The sequence below is a fragment of the Lutra lutra genome, chromosome 3 (assembly GCF_902655055.1).
Source record: "Lutra lutra chromosome 3, mLutLut1.2, whole genome shotgun sequence".
Classification (NCBI taxonomy): domain Eukaryota; kingdom Metazoa; phylum Chordata; class Mammalia; order Carnivora; family Mustelidae; genus Lutra; species Lutra lutra.
The window spans coordinates 147,178,923-147,196,378 of NC_062280.1; the positions used below are offsets into that span (position 1 = coordinate 147,178,923).

Sequence of the window (17,456 nt, forward strand, 5' to 3'; positions counted from 1 at the left end):
ACAATCTCAAGAAGTTTCACAAAGGGCCTTCCTTGGAATCATAAAGGATGGGTGGGAAAAGTACATGTATATAAAATAAGATATAGGAACTGTGAAGGATTATGAAACAGATATGCTACAAAGGGAGACACAGCTAACCAGCAATGCAAGAGACACACTTGAGAGGTGAGGCCAGGTGAGGAAATGCCAGACCCAAACAAGGGGAAGACATGTACAAGGAGACATGGGGTGGGGTGCGGGGGCGGGGAGCATTGGGAAAGGATGAAGACCAACATCTCCAGGACCAGAGGGCCTGAGACTTGGTAAGAAGGCAACAGAAACAAGAACAAACCCAAAGAGAAGTGAACAGAGGCACACAGACAGACTGAGGCAGGTGAGAGAAAAGACAGGAAAGTATTAAATTAAAAACCCAGGGCCTTTTCAGGGTATCTAAAATCCCCATTTTTACATCTGTGTTCATGCTTTAAGGTGACAGTGGAACCCAAGAGAAAAGTGGAGTTGGCAGAAGTAAATCATGAAGAGGTTGCATGAACCCAGGTTCAGGTGATCCAATATCACCTCCTCAACAAAGTCATATACACACACCAAAAATGTATTAAAAGTACCATAAGGGGGGCGCCTGGGTGGCTCAGTGGGTTAAAGCCTCTGCCTTCGGCTCAGGTCATGATCCCAGGGTCCTGGGATCGAGCCCCGCATCGGGCTCTCTGCTCTGCAGGGAGCCTGCTTCCTCCTCTCTCTCTCTCTGCCTGCCTCTCTGCCTACTTGTGATCTCTCTCTGTCAAATAAATAAATAAAATCTTAAAAAAAAAAAAGTTAAAAAAAAAAAAAGTACCATAAGGCACATTTTCCCTCACTGAAAATCATTTAAATTTTTTTCAGATTGTAAGTTAGAGGACATTCCAGAAAGCTGAAAAGAACACTCAACACCAGTGTTTTTTGTCATTCATGTAGGAATTAAGTCTCAAGTCCTTGAGGAGCTGTCCTTGAGACCCAAAGCAGTGTCTGGGCTTTGGTTAAATAACTGATTATTTAAATAACTGATTATAAAAATCAGTGCCTTCCATGCAGATCATTTTATGAAGTTACTGGGTATTTCTATATTTACACAAGTTGATCTTTCTTAGAGCTAAGCAAACCATTAGTGTTGTCTGAGGCAGGATATATTCTAAAACATTTTCTGAACAAATTTTGGAGTTTTCAGCACATAAGGAAGTTATATAAATATCAAAAGGTGAAGTTAAAATTTAGAATTAGAGCTTTAAAAAAGGGAAGAGTGGGAAGAGATGTCTCGATGAATCGACAATCTTCACAAACTGAAAAATCAAACACATTTCATGCTTAGTGCTATTTCATTCCAATGAGATTTATCAATAATCAATTACCCTAAATGAGGACCTCCGTTCATTAAATCAAACACCTGAGCCGGATTTAGCAACTGTTTAAATCGTCGAAGGAACTTTACTCCCTGATTATCTCCACTCTTAGAATTGACAAAAACCAGTAGAGGACTAACACAGAATGAAAATGTCGCTCTACAGAAACCTGTAAAAGAACACACAACACAGGATCAAAATGAACGGCTGCCCATTTTAAACTACTACTGATGAAACTTCAGAGAAAAGAACACTAATTCATAAAGAACCTTGTTTATTGCTTGAACAATAAATTAAAATTTAGCCCCCCAAACGGAGAGGTTTTATTTACATACTAAGACTATAGAACTTATCTTTTAAAATACGCTCTATAATGAAAAATCCTACCAAAGATGGTAAAAGTATTGATCATAGAATATTGAAGAGACAACACCTACCTTAACACCAATGAGTCTCCAAGTTCACATTTGTCAAAGAATTTATGTTCATAGTCAGTATTATAAAATGTTTTAACTTCTCCTTCATGAGGCTTTAGAAAATACTTTAAAAATTATCATAAATAATAGAAGCTTGATTTATCAGGGCTTACGGGGAGAGCTGTTAATAGCACAGGTTTAAAAAATCACATCTTTTGCAGCCTATATCCTCCTATTTATAGTATCTATCGGCATAATTAACATAAAAAGTCTGAAAATCATAAAGCACTTTATTAATGTAAAACTTTAATAATAGCATATGGTAAAAGCCTTTTGTAATATGGTTTGCTTAGAAGGAAGGCAGGGTTCTTTAGCACTTTAACCAAGTTGTAAGATTCTGGAAAAAGTGATGGAATTTATAGAAATAGAAGTTCCTCCAAGGAAATTATAGGAAAACAGATTTTAATAAGAGCTATGTTGAAGGGTGATTTCAATTACAGAAAGAAAAAAGAATACACAAAAATTAACTTTTTGGATTACATTTTGTTATAGAATAATGATCTTATTTTACTTGCTGAAATGTGAAATCCGTAAGGCTTATGCTTAGTAATTTCACCAGTGTATTAATAGCCATGTTAAGTTTTAATTCTACAATGTTCTTTTAAAAGTTAAATGTATTATTCAGCAATTTAAATGGATTTATATAAAAACTGACCAGATAACCAATTATAGTTCAATTTGTTCTAGGAAAGTAAATGTACAAATCAACATTTAATACACCAGGAATATACATATTTACACTACTGATACATACCATCAGAATCAGTGCTATTCAGTGCAATTGGAGGTATGACAGACACTTTACATTGGCCAAGGGGACACACAGGATGGTATAAATCTTTGCAGGCAGTGTGTACCTAATAACAAACAAACAAACTTTCAAGAATCATAAAAACACATCAATGTTTTATTATGGCATAAATTACACCAAAGGAAGTGATCATTGAAGATCAACCATATCACAAAATATTCAGTAATTCATGGCACAATACTTACAATGCTAAAGAAAGGGCTGATTACTGTAGAGATGGGAATTTGACTTGGTCTGTATAGCCTACTTTTATGATTATCACAGGCAAGTAGGGTATATTGAGAAATGCCTGGTGAGTGGAATCAGGCTGGCTCAGTCGGTAGAGCATGAGCCTCTTGACCTTGGGATTGGAAGTTCGAGCCCCACACTGGGTGTAGATATTACTTAAAAAAAAAGAAAAGACATGCCTAGTGAAGATGAGGAGAGAGGAAGAGAGGAGAACAGAGTGCAGAGGAAGAAAGGGGAGAGGAGAGAGGAAGGCAGGAATGAATGGAAGGAGGAAGGAAGAGGAAGAGAAAGGAGGGAAGTTCTCTAGTACTTGTCAATATCATCATCCATAAAGAAACTGATGACCTCTACCTTGTAATGTTCTTACAGAATTTAATGAAAATAAAATTTATAATGTGTCTACTCTTTCTGCAGTGGTCCTATAACTTTCTATTCACATCTTTTTTTATATATAACATTTTCATGTTATTATAGGTATAAATACATGAAGGCTTATTTTCTCGTCTAGACTTCTGGCTCTGTAAAGAAAAGGAAAAGGTCTTATTATTGGACACTTACCCTGGAAAGTGACATATATCATACGCACTCAGTAAATGTGTGAACTTCATAGGAACAAAGTTTCAAGGTGAGTCAAGATACTATTGTGAACAGGAGCAGGGCTAACTTGCTAAGTAGAACCCAGGGAGCTTACAATACTTTAAGTACTTACCTAAAGAGCCTGGAAATGTTTTAAGCAGTAAAAGCAGACATTTCATAAAGCACTTAAATTTAATACAGCTTTATTTCATCAGTCCTTTTAGAAAATTAATAAAATATTTAATTAAACACCTATTTATCAAAACTTTTGAGAAAATAACTGAAATTAAATAGTGATTCTTGTTTATGTGGTGACCTAATTTTGGATAGTTCCCTAATATTATTTATAATAATTAACATCTTAAATGGATTAAAAAAAAACAAGCATGCACAGAGAGTTTTAAAAGGAATTTTTTTTAAAGTATGAGAATTGGGCACCTGGATGGCTTAGTTGGCTAAGCGACTCCCTTCGGCTCAGGTCATGATCCCGAAGTCCCAGGATCAAGTCCCGCATTGGGCTCCCAACTCCATGGGAGTCTGCTTCTCCCTCTGACCTTCTCCCCTCTCATACTCTCTCTTATTCTCTCTCTCAAATAAAAATAAATAAAATCTTTAAAATAAAGTATGAGAATTACAGAGCAAAACAAAAATATTGATACCAAAGTTAAATGAAAACAGCAGAAGATAAAATCTTATCTTCACTTTTTTTATAAAAAGGTAAAAGTGTACTCAGAGACTGAACAACAACTGGCAAAACGGACTCATTAGAGTTGTGGAGCTATGGTCTTACTTTACTCTGTTTAAACTACATGACTGGGGGGCGCCTGGGTGGCTCAGTTGGTTAAGCGGCTGCCTTCAGCTCAGGTAATGATCCCAGGGTCCTGGGATCGAGTCCCACATTGGGCTCCCTGTTAAGCAGAGAGCCTGCTTCTCCCTCTCCCTCAGCCTGCCTCTCTGCCTACTTGTGCTCTCTAGCTCTCTGTCAAATAAATAAATAAAATCTTCCAAAAAACAACAACAACAACAACTACATGACTGGTTTACAACTAGATATTCTGTCAGAAACTCATTATTTTAAAGACAAAATAATGTGTGAAGAGGTAAGTGATATTGTATAGGAAGTACAAGACTGAGAAGGAGGTGACAAGGTGACAGTGGCCCATTCAGACAGTGGCCTGAATGTCCGACAGACACAGTACAGGGCAGGAAAGACTTCATGATAAGGTGATATCTAACTCTGCCAGAAAAAAGAGGGAGAAGACATTCCAGAATGCCCCCTTCCACATTCTGTATCCACCCTTCTACACTGTTCATGAAATTTTTTTTTAAAGGATTTTATTATTTATTTATTTCACAGACAGAGATCACAAGTAGTCAGAGACAGAGAGAGGGGGAAGCAGGCTCCCTGCTGAGCAGAGAGCCCGATGTGGGGCTCAATCCCAGGACCCTGGGATCATGACCTGAGCCGAAGGCAGAGGCTTTAACCCACTGAGCCACCCAGGCGCCCCTGTTCATGAAATTTTTAAAAGGCCAAATAGAGTGAGCAAGTAAAATAGCTAATTAACTCCTCCTGTGAACATTAGCAAAGTTGAAAAACCACTGAGAAAATACAAGTAGAGACCTATACACAGCAGGTAGAGATAACTTCTATAAAACCTTTCTCAAGTAACTGATCACATACATAATCTGCTTTCTTTTCAAAAAGAGAACAGCGGAAGTTTCAGAAGCAGAGAAACAGATGTACAGACTAATGAAATTAGCAGTAGGCACACACATCAGAGGCTGCCCCCCCCCGAAGAGAACTCTTAGGTGGGATGAAGTTTTAAAATGTCATTTATGGGAGCACTTTACTTACTTACTTACTTATTTTTCTTATTTATTTATAACATTTTTATCTTACAGGCCTTCTGCGAGCTCTCTTAAAATAAGGAAATGCCAGGAGGGCTCCTGGGCGGCTCAGTCGGTTGACTCTTGACTTCAGCTCAGGTCACAATCTTGGGAGTCCAGAAATCGAGCCCCATGTTGGGACCCGCACTCAGTTGGAGTCTACTTGAGCATCTCTCTCTTCCTCTCCTTCTGCCCCTGCCCCCAACTCACTCAAACACTCTCTCTAAATAAAAAAATAAATAAAATCTTTAAAAATAAATAAATAAAATAAAATAAGGAATGTTGGGGCGCCTGGCTGGCTCAGTTGAGAAGTGTGTGATTCTTGACCCTGGGGTTGTGCCACAAGAGAGTTTTAGGGGTTAGAGTTTCGCAAAAACTCCAAAGACATACCTAAGACAGTCTATATATGATATTACAGGGCATCAGAGAAATTAGAAGTAACACCTGTGGCTGACAAGAGGGGTAACTGATGAAGAATAACAAAAGCATGAGGATAGAATCAAGTTTGATTTAAAAATAAGAAGGAGGAGTGCCTGGGTGGCTCAGTGTGGGTGGGGGTGGCTCAGCCCTCTGCCTTCAGCTCAGGTCATGGTCCCAGGGTCCTGGGATTGAGCCCCGAATCGGGCTCTCTGCTCAGCAGGGAGCCTGCTTCCTCCTCTCTCTCTGCCTCTGCCTTTCTGCCTACTTGTGATCTCTGTCTGTCAAATAAATAAATAAATAAATCTTAAAAAAAAAAAAAAAGAAGAAGAAGAAGGAAACAGATCACCTATCAGGCCCAACTGAAAAACTGCAGGACTTACTTTTTCCCGTGGAAAAAAATGGAATTAATCTCACGGATTACGAAATCAACCCGGCGTACTCACATCATTCTCCTTTGAGGATCTACATCATACTTACAGAAAGAAATGAGTTTTCCATCCTTTTTTGGAGGGGGTGGGTGGGAAGTGACTTCCAAGACTCAACACAAGACCAAACAAATCAGCCCAATGCAAGGCAATCGCTGTCACGGTTGGATGGCATCGCCTAGTGCGGAGATGAGCACCCACAGCTGTTGCCTCCCCACCCTATTACAGTGAGCACCACGCCAACCTCTGAGTGGCCCAAGTCCACCCTCGGAGTTTCTGCTCTGACTGCCCTCATGAAGCCTCGGGCCCAGTCCTCAGGCAGTCTGGCACAGACAGGACCATGCCTTGCCATTGGCTCCATGTTATGCCATGCGTACTTCTCATTGCTTTCTTACACATGTGAGAAAGTTTTAAAACATGTATCTACATAATATATATGTAATATAAAAATCCAATTTCAGAGCGCCTAGGTGGCTCAGTTGGTTAAGCAACTGCCTTTGGCTCGGGTTATGATCTTAGAGTCCTGGGATCGAGTCCCACATCAGGCTCCCTGCTCAGCAGGGAGTCTGTTTCTCCCTCTGACCCTCACCTCTCATGCTCTCTCTCTCTCTCTCTCAAATAAATAAATAAAATCTTTAAAAAAAATCTAATTTCAATTATACCTAGGCATGGCTGAATGAACTTGGTGTTCCGTCAGAGAACATGCATAGTGTACTGAAATTATACTTCACATGTCAATAAAAATTTGGTGGCTTTCTGTGTGTAACAGGTGGTAAAACAGGGCTAAAAATAGTAAACCATTAAATGTGGCTATAGCATAATGAAAAACAACAAAACTGTGGGGAAAAGGTCTTCAGACAAAAAAACAAAACAAAACAAACAAACAAAAACAGATGACAAGGGCATTACAAAAAGGATATTTAAAAAGTAACCAGACTGGAAGGAATATACTTCGGAAAAAGTTGAATGTTACAGTGGGTATGTATGCTACCATGCTCTGTTTGACCGTAAATTCTTTACTCCTAAATTACATAGATTTAAAAAACATTATGAAGGAATTAGAAAGGATTCTCACCATTGTTTTACACCAAAGGCATTTCCAATCTTGTAGACGCAGAACACTCCCACACGTTTTGTCACAGACAGCACACTTGGCACTCACAGGCAAGTTACCCTCGAGCCATTGGTGAGGCATAGCTACCTACGCAGCGAGAATAAACAGCAGGCAAATTAAAGACGGTAGGACACCATTCTTACCCTAGGGAAGGTCTACAGTTATTTCTCATTCTATGGAATCAAGATATGTATCACTTGTGGCACCCATTCATTTAGTCCACTTTTATTGACCCTCTATTATGACCTAAGCACCACAGGGATACAAAAATAAGCAAGACCATATCCCTGACCTTCAGGATTTGTAGTCTAACTGAGGAGCAATGAAGGTCAAGGCATTATCATGAAGTGATTTGATTACAAAGTGCTATCAGAGATGTGTATGCAAGTTGCCATGGAGACAAGGTTTTAAAGGTGGAGAGGACACTGCCGAAAGGAGGCCCCAATGTCTTAGGAGCGAACATCTGAACAGACATCTGAGATCAGCCTTAAAGAATATTTTACTGTCAGGTAAGGGTCTCCAACACCAGCCCAGGGCAGCAATCATCGCCAAGCCCTCTTCGCATTTCCCTCAAAATTTAAGAGCTAAAGGAAACTACGGAGGATCTAACTGGAAATAGAAACTGCTAACTAACCAAAGCCTTCCATTTAGTCCTACTAGTAAATACTCCCACTTAACTCTGTCATTTTCCACAGGGCAAACAATAAGAGGGAGGTGGTACTGGGAAGAAACCAAATACAGAACTGAGCTTACTCCATCCTCGTCCTCTATGATGTCCTTCCCTATGGAGGCTAGAGTCGTCCATTTGCAATTATTTGTTGCCCTCACTGCACATCTTTTGTGAGCTTTGAATTTACACACTAAAAAAAAAAAAAAAAAAAGTTAACCATTTCTAAATGAATGTATACTTTTGGAACAATGATTAGAGGAAATCACAGCATGGAATTTCAAGGGTGGGGGAAGAAGAAAAACAATAATTCAAAAAGTTTAGTTACTCTTCAACAATACTAAAGGTATTCTGAAAATATCTTTTCAGAAGAATTCATGTATTTATGATACATGTGGTTATGTATTTATGAAGCACTTTTATCAATCTATAGATTGCTACTTAGATTCCACTCACAAATAAAACAGAAAGGAAATAAATACAAAAGAACTAGTTCTTTAGGAGAAAGGAGAAAACACACACAAACAAACAGAATTAAATAAAATTCAGTAATACAGAGGTGCTGGGAACACCCTTTTTCTTAATCTGGGTGTTGATTACATAAACGCCATTAATTTGTGAAAAATCCTACCAGTTGTACTCCTCTGATATTTGTATTTTTCAGTACATGTATTTAAAATAAAAAGTTTGAAAATATCAGTAAGATAAAGAACAGGATAATCTGGAGGAGATTTAAAATGCAAGTATGTCAAGAAAATATCCAGTCACGGGGAATAGGTTGATAAAGGTCACAAAGATGGCATTGTTTTTTAAAGGTATTACTGTTTGAGATCATTACATTATAATGTAGAAGAAAATAATGAAGAGGTAGTACATTATATCCATCACTAATTCTGCCCAGCCATATTATCAAAAGGGAGCCTAAAAAAGAGACACTAAAACTTATAAGACATGAAGGAAAAATAATTGAAGACACAAATAAATGGGAAAAATATCCCATGCTCATGAATTGGAAGAATTAATATTATGAAAATGTCCGTAGTACCCAAAGCAATATACTTATTCAATGCAATCCCTGTCAAAATTCCAATGGCATTTTTCAAAGAACTAAAACAAATAATTCAAAAATTTTTATGGAATCACAAAAGACTGAATAGCCAGCCAAAGCAGTCTTGAGAAAGAAGAAAAAAGTGGAAGGTATCATACTCACTAATTTGAAACTATATGACAAAGTCATAGTAATCAAAACAGTATGGTACTGGCATGAAAACAGACACATAGCAGCGCCTGAGTGGCTCAGTGGCTTAAGTCTCTGCCTTTGGCTCAGGTCATGATCCCAGGGTCCTGGGATGGAGCCCCACATCAGGCTCTCTGCTCAGCAGGGAACCTGCTTCCCCCCGTCTCCCTCTGCCTGCTGCTCTGTCTATTTGAGATCTCTCTCCTTCTGTCAGATAAATAAATAAAATCTTTAAAAAAAAAAAAAAAGACACATAGATCAATAGAACAGAAGAGAGAGCCCAGAATTAAATCCACATATATACGGCCAATTAATTCACAACAAAGAGGCCAAGAACATATAATGAAGACAGAACAGTCTCTCCATTAAATTGTCTGGGAAAATTGAACAGTTATGTGCAAAAAGATAAAAGCAGACCCTATCTTATACCATATACAAGAGTTAACTCACAATGGATTAAAGAGTTGAATATACGACCTGAAACCATAAAACTCTTAGAAGAAAACTCCCCAACAGCTAGCTCCTTGACATCAGTCTTGGTGATGATCTTTTTGGGTCTGACACCAAAAGCAAAGACAACAAAACAAAAATAAACAAACAGGACTACATTAAATTAAAAGTTATGACACAACAAAGAACGCCATCAACAAAATGAAAGGCAACATACTGAACAGGAGAAATATTTGCAAATCATGTATGTGGTAATGAGTTAACATTCAAATTTTACAAAGAACTCATACAAGTCAATAGCAAAAACCAAGCAATCCACTTAAAAATTGGGCAGTGGATCTAAATAGACATCTTTCTAAATAAGACATAGAGATGGCCAACAGACACATGACAAGATGCTCAACATCATTAATTATCAGGGAAATGCAAATCCAAACCACAATGAGATATCACCTTACACCTGTTAAGATGGCCATTATCAAAAAGACAAGAAATTACAAGTGTTGGCAAGGATTTGAAGATAAGGGAACCCATGTGCACTATTGGTGAGAATGCAAATTGGTGCAGCCACTCTGGAAAACAGTACCGAGCATCCTCAAGAAATTAAAAATAGAACTATCAAGTCTAGCAATTCCACTTCTGGGTGTTAATCTGAAGAAAATGAAATCACTAATTTGAAAAGACATTTGTACCCTCATGTTATTATAGCATTATCCATAACATCCAAGAAACAGAAACGACCTAAGTGTCCCTCAGTGGATAAACAGATAAAGAAAATGTGATATCCATATGTGTATCTACACAATGGACTATTATTCAGCCGTATAAATGAATCATTTGAGGCAACATGAATGCACCTAGAGGATATTTTGCTAAGTTGAAGTAAGTCAGAGAAAGACAGATGCATTATGATCTGACTCATATGTGGACTGTAAAAACAACAAGCCCACAAAAAACCAAGCTCATAGAAACAGAGAACACCTTGGTGGCTGCCCAGGCAGGGGGAGGGAGGTGGGCCAAGTGGGTGAAGGGCATCAAAAGGTACAAACTTCCGGTTATAAAATAAGCCATGGGCATGTAATGCACAGCATGGTGAGTACAGTTAATGACACTGCTTTGAATATTTGAAAGTTATTATAAGAGTAAGTATTCACAGTTCTCATCATAAGGAAAAAATTCTGTAACTATGGTTGGTGACAGACGTTCAGTAGACCTATTTGGATAATCAGTTTACAATCTGTACAAATATCAAATCAAAAACACAAAAGAGAGAAATAAGAGGAAACAACCAGGAAAGCAGCAGCTCATATAGGAAAAACAAGTAAACCACAGGTTATCTGAGAAAGGGACCCTTACTTATGAAAATCAGAACTTTACTACTACTAAACTTCATCCTTTTTTTTTTTTTAAGATTTTATTTATTTGACAGAGAGAAATCACAAGTAGGCAGAGAGGCAGGCAGAGAGAGAGGAGGAAGCAGGCTCCCTGCTGAGCAGAGAGCCCGACTCGGGGCTCGATCCCAGGACCCTGAGATCACGACCCGAGCCGAAGGCAGCGGCTTAACCCACTGAGCCACCCAGGTGCCCCTAAACTTCATCCTTTTAAGGATACAAATTATCCAAGCACTGGTGGATAAGGATGTTATACCAGTTTCTGACTTCGCAGATACTTAAAAGCAGAGATCACGTCAGTGGAAATAGAAAAAGTAACTGCTCCTAAATGCTAATGGAAGGTGGCTCTTTTTCACATGATTTTTGCACTTCTAACTGTAAACCCTTAACAGGTTTGAAATGATAGAATGCATGCCATTGTTTTTAAAAGTCCTAATTTAAAAAGTCCGAAATTATAGTCCTAATTTATAGCCATGTGGGTGGCTCAGTCCTTAAATGTCTGCCTTCAGCTCAGGTCATGATCTCAGGGTCCTGGGGTCAAGCCCCACAGGGCTCCCTGCTCGGCGGGAAGCCTGCTTCTCCCTCTCCCACTCTCCCTGCTTGTGGTCCCTCTCTTGAGGTCTCTCTGTCAAATAAATAAATAAAATCTAAAAAAAAAAAAAGTCCCAATTTACTGTAGCACACAAATGAAAGGGTAAAATCCCTGAGTGTCTATAGCCAAATGTTCAAAATGCTTCATGATGTCACGGGGAGCCGATATGCAAAAGGTCACTTAAGTGGAGTCGGTTTTTCCTTGAAAAATATTAGTCTAGACATTGGAAATGTTTCATTTAACTGGTCTTTTGTGTACCTTGACAAATTCTTTCCTGGAAATCCTACTATTTTTGTGATAAATGACTTGGGGACTCGAGCACAGACTTCATAGACAATAAACCGGTCTTTCAATGGAATCTCATTGCTGATAGACAAATGTGTAAAGAGCGAGCACCGAAGGAAGTAAGCTTGGTTTGAAGAACAATTTTAGCATGACCTGCTCCCTTTTGCTCCCATGCAAGTGACTATTTTAAAACTGAGGTTAATTAGGAACTCTAGGTCTTTCATCTCTTACGGTATTTCTCAAAAGTGTGGTCCTAGTTTTAGTTTTATCTGCAACTAATTCCCAGGCTGCTTTTTAAGTACAACGAAGTATTTGATATTAATAGTCAATAAGTGTTTTTTTAAGAGGAAAAGGAGGAAATAAAAGAGAGCAACAGGGAATGATTTCATGGCTTTTTGAAAATTTTGCCATTAAAAATCAAATAGCTCATTAAAAATAAAAATCACACTTGTAATAATAAAGTGCTTCGTGCAATGAGTCTTGAAAATTGCAAAGGTGCTTAATGTAGCATAGAATAAAATAAAATAAACTATACTGTGATTATAGTCACTAAGGAATGGAAATGATTAATAGGCACCTTAATTTTGTTAGGTGGCCATTCTGAAGTTATTCTGAAATAAAGCACTTTCCCCTGACCTACAAAGCTATTACTAAAAACACAGAACATAAAAAAAATATGCTGACATGTCACTAAATTATGATTTTTTAATTGCAATTTTCAGTCTACCACATTGAATCTTTTTAAGTGTTCAATTGCGGCTAAGATAAAAATTCATAGGTACCTATGTTAACATATTTGATGCTGTTGAATCAAAAAGAAAAAAAAATCACCATTTAACTTTTTTGTTCAGTTACTGTTTAAATAACTGTGAAGAACAAATAGGCTCTGAAATTATTACTGACATTCTCGATTTAGGGAATCATTTATGAAAAGTATTTTCTGTCTATTTTTCAATCCAATATTTTACATATACAAGGCTTTAAAATAACAGTTTTAGTAATTAATCAACACAAACTCAGAAGACAAATCAGTACAGGCTTGTTTTCCTGTGAAAAACAAGGGCAGAAGGATTAAGTAAATTTAGTGATGGCTTCACACACTAGAAACTGAATTCCATTCCAATACAAAGTTACTCACTCATCGTGGAACGAATTTTTCTTGTATTTGCATCTGTTTTTTCTTTTAAAGCCTCTTGCATCCTATGTCTTTTGTTTTTGTCAAGCAAGGAGTTTATTCAGATTTGGGGGGAGTGTCTAAAGCTTAAGTATGACTTGGATTACAAGAAAATGATCCTAAATAATCACATTCTCGTAAAATAAAAAAAAAAAATAACTTCTTTATACATTCATAAAACCCTTGGGATTTTTAAAACCTTTTGCTACAGTTCTAACAATATCAATGGGCAAGACACCACATATTTAAAATTTTTATCAGCAGACAAAATGAGGACTAACATATATTCTTCTGAAACTGTAATTCAAAAATACAGTAACTGAGACATTAACAGTCAGGAAGACTTCATTATTAACAGAATAATGATAAATTTATTGAAAGACCTTAAGTTTCTTATTCTCATCAGTTAATACAATTTTCATTTTTCTTTTAAAAGATTTGGAAAAATACTTAGTCATCCCAGTTTAAACTCAATATAAAAACAACTAAATATATCTAATAATGCATAAATCAAATCAGTAGGGTACCAGAGAGTATCTCAGATCTGATATATTTTTTAGGATTTTTGGAATGGGAGACTAGGAGGCAACTAAAAAGACCTTCAAAGTAACACCTCAGAGTATTACACTTGGTAAGAGTAACTCAGAGCCACAGGAACCCTTGTAGATTACTAAAGTCATAAAGGGCAATTACATCTCATTTGCAACCACTCTTTAAATCTTAAAAAAACAAAAACAAAAACAATGTGTAATATCTCTTCCAAATGTTCATTTTCACGAATTTTAATGCCTCGGGCCATGACACAATCTGTAGTTATTTACTTGACGGATTTCTTACAGAGCACAGTTACAACCTTCCACAATTTATTTGACTAGAAAAGTAGTTTCCTTGCAGATATATTCTCCTATTTAATTTTCATAGCATCTGTGAATATAAATGACTATTATCCCTGTTTTGCAGATCAGGAAACGAAAGTCAAAACGTGGAGCTACCTTAAAGTGAATGAAAGCTGGGACTCTATTACTATTTCATTATGGAGTCTAATAAAGTTATGTTCAAAATTCAGATTTTTTATATTAGAGAAAAAAGCTAATATTAGTATTAGATCTAGTTCAGAAAGTAGTACACAGTAATGTGATCACTGAGTTATGGAATTAAATAAGTCTGAAGAAGTTATGAGTTTTCTCTTGGTAAGTATTAGTATATTTGCTTCGGCTGGTCACTGCTTTTTTATTAAAAAACCACCATCACCACCACCACCCATAAATCCTATAATGAAAACAACAGCCCTGGGCTTATTTTCAGGAAACTTTCAAGAAATTAAAAAGGATGGCATCCATTTCAATTAAACATTAAGTGAAGTAAAAGAAAACATTTAAAACAATGAAACAGAAATAACAATGGGAAATTCTGTCAAAGAGCCTGTACTGTCCTCACTGAAAGTTTTGTCCTCATAACCAGTCAGAACAGAAAAAGAAGACCAGAAAACCAGAAAGACGGATACAGTCTAAAGACAATTTTTAAGCAGCAGGCGCTAGTTCCTCAGACATGCAATGCTACATTTTGATTTATACTTCCTTCCCAGTGATCCTTCCCTCAGCAGAAACATTTCCCAAGTTGGTCCTATATGCGTCGAGCTCCATTTGAAGCTACGGTAAAACTTAAACACTACGTTCCCACTGAGGTGCTCCCAGCTCCTGCTTCCACCCACGGGAAATGGCTTCCAGGGGGCACATTTATCTGCTCGGCTGGCAGCATGTTCCCAGTGTGGTCAGTGGTGAGGGAGAAGGCAGGCCCCGGGGCTACAGTACCTTCACAGGATAGGCCATGGGAGGTGACTCCGGAAAGACTCTCTCTGCACACATTACAGAAAGTGGGTCGCGCGTGGGAGCAGGCGTACCAGTTATGCATCCCTGAGAAATGTTCCACGTTAAACTGGGCCACCTAGAAACGAGACGTGAGCACAGATTTGCCAACCGAGAGAACAAGACGACAGACAGTGAACCTCAGGGATGCACTTAGTTAGGATTAAAATTTCAAATGTGTACTTTTTAAAATGGAAACACTTTAAGTTAAAAATTTAGAAAGGTCAACATCAGATGTAAGCATGTTGCTTAATGAATCTACACATACTTTTCTTTGCAGAATATAGCTGTAGCTCTTTGACTTTCCTTCTCCAAGAACAGAAGGTGCCGGGAAAAGATGCTACTTTACCTCGTAAGGTTCTCTGGTCTGTACAGACTTCAGTGAGCTCATCCAGTCCTCCATCTCCTTCCTGTTCTCAGCGCACAGCATCAGTCTTCTGAATGGAGTGATTATCTGAAAGGGGTAATTCGATCTAATGATTGTTAATAACCAACAAGACAGATTATTGTAAAACCTAGCAATCAATCGTATGAGGAAATTCCATTTCTAATCTTGGAGTCCTCATTTCCTTGATGAAGACAGTAAGAGTCTCTGTAACATAAAAGAGTTTAGTTCTCTAAGTAGAACTAAAATTCCAAGGAGGCGTTTCTTGTCTTTAATATCATTGCTCCTTACTTAGGCTTTTTTCGCCCAGTACCAAAGGCTATGAACGCAAATAAACATCCTATCTCATGGAATGTATGTTGAAAACTGATTTTTAAATATACTTCAGAATAATTCATAGTAAGCTTAGAACTCAGACACAGTTTTCAATATGGAAATTAAAAAAACTGAAAACCAAAGGAATGCAATATTAAATAATTAAATATAATTAAATAATTATGAATTAAATAATTCATAATCAGTTTGTGATAATATCAGGAATATTGTTATTAAATAATGCTGGATTTACATATCCTTTCCGTTGTCTATTTTAATAGGATTTAAATAGGAAGGATATTTCCCCCATCGAATAGAACTACTACTACTTTTTAGTGAGAGCAGGGCAGAAGAATTAACGTAAAAGTCCTTCAGTTGGCTTTAAGGGAAGAAAATAACTGTGACTTTCATCTTTTCATCATGTCACTAAAGAATGTATATTTATTGTATTAAAAGGCTTAAGCAAGTGAAACGAAGATTGTGCTTCAGAAGTGAGATTCTGAAATGACTTGAAAGCAGCCTCTATTTATGTGTGAATACAGTATTCTCGGTGTAATCCTGAAGTTGCTAAAATCCTACGCATTCACTGCAAAGAAGGGGCCTTATATTTACCTGTGGAAGACGAGCAAACTTTACATGCCTACCTCGAAACTCTCTCTAAATAACAAATATATACTTACTTACATAGCCAATAAGAAATTTCTCAAATTAGAAGCCATTCGATCAAGTGATCGTCTACATATTGCATTATGGAGCAGATGTCTGAAGTCCTAAAAAAGCAGTAATCATCTAAAAACAAAAGGAGCAACCCTGCAAGCCTCAATTACTACTGTTCATCTTAGGAAATAAGCCCATTATTCAGAACTACAGAGATCAGCCCCCTCTTAGCTACTCACCGCTCATTGCCTCCTTTCTTTTGGTCTTTGGTGTAGACGGCACAATCCTTCCTTAAACCCAGGGGCCTTTCATGCATCTGACAGGCACTCGCACTTAAATACAGCCAGCCAGAAGTCACATGGAGGAGGAGCACCAACCGCTTAGCTTTGGGTGTTTGTTAATTGCATATGAAATTGAACAGAACCTCACTTCTGCATTTTCTCCTGTTTTCCGCCACCCTCTTTGGATAAAGCTTATTAGCAGTTGGTCACTTTCTTCCTGAATAAATAGTTAATGAAAGACCACTGCCTCCCTCATTACTTAGAAGCCAAATGGATACTTTATTGCTTCAAATGTTTTTCTAGGACAGCTCATCAAATGCAGCAGAAAAGACACCATTAAATCATAATACTCTCCTGGCTCTGACGACCGGCCAGGCACTCCAGAAACCTCCCAATTTCACTGGACTGACTGAATAAATCTGATACTTATCTGAGTAAATATCACCGCTAGCATCTTTTATTTATTTATTTATTTATAAATTTATTTATTTATTTATAATTTGCTATACTACATAACTCTAAGGATTCCCCTGCTTTCATTATAACCTTATAGTGAGACACACATTATTCAGATAAATAAATCAGGCTTGTTATTTTATTCTTTGATTTTGTTTATCATTGAATTCGAAGTAAAGCAGGATGTCTGATGGTTTTAACTATCTTAAATGCCTTTATGTTCTTTAAAAGTCACCGTGAATTCAATAAGAAGAGGAGAAAGAAAAATAGGGAAATAGCTTTGAATTTTTCTTATAGCTTTTGGAACTATATAAATGCCACAATCCTAAAAAAATTCAGCAACATAAATTATGCATGCACCTTATTTGCTAAGGAAGTAAAAGGTGTACTT

At 37.3% G+C, this 17,456-nt stretch overlaps 1 protein-coding gene across 10 annotated transcripts in view; it reads right to left on the bottom strand.

The window, feature by feature from the left end:
• The window catches only part of DGKH (diacylglycerol kinase eta), a 204,042-nt gene that overhangs the window by 55,898 nt on the left and 130,688 nt on the right, over positions 1-17,456 (bottom strand). For 9 of the 10 annotated variants that reach the window (XM_047720024.1, XM_047720027.1, XM_047720033.1 and 6 more), the window contains 6 exons: positions 15,321-15,425; positions 14,918-15,050; positions 8,064-8,170; positions 7,272-7,397; positions 2,604-2,706; positions 1,383-1,542 (listed from right to left, as the gene is read on the bottom strand). In XM_047720024.1, coding sequence (XP_047575980.1) covers positions 1,383-1,542; positions 2,604-2,706; positions 7,272-7,397; positions 8,064-8,170; positions 14,918-15,050; positions 15,321-15,425 — 734 coding nt within the window. Of the gene's footprint in view, positions 1-1,382; positions 1,543-2,603; positions 2,707-7,271; positions 7,398-8,063; positions 8,171-14,917; positions 15,051-15,320; positions 15,426-16,567; positions 17,357-17,456 lie in introns of those variants that run through there. The other variant, XM_047720032.1, reaches the window with a different exon arrangement.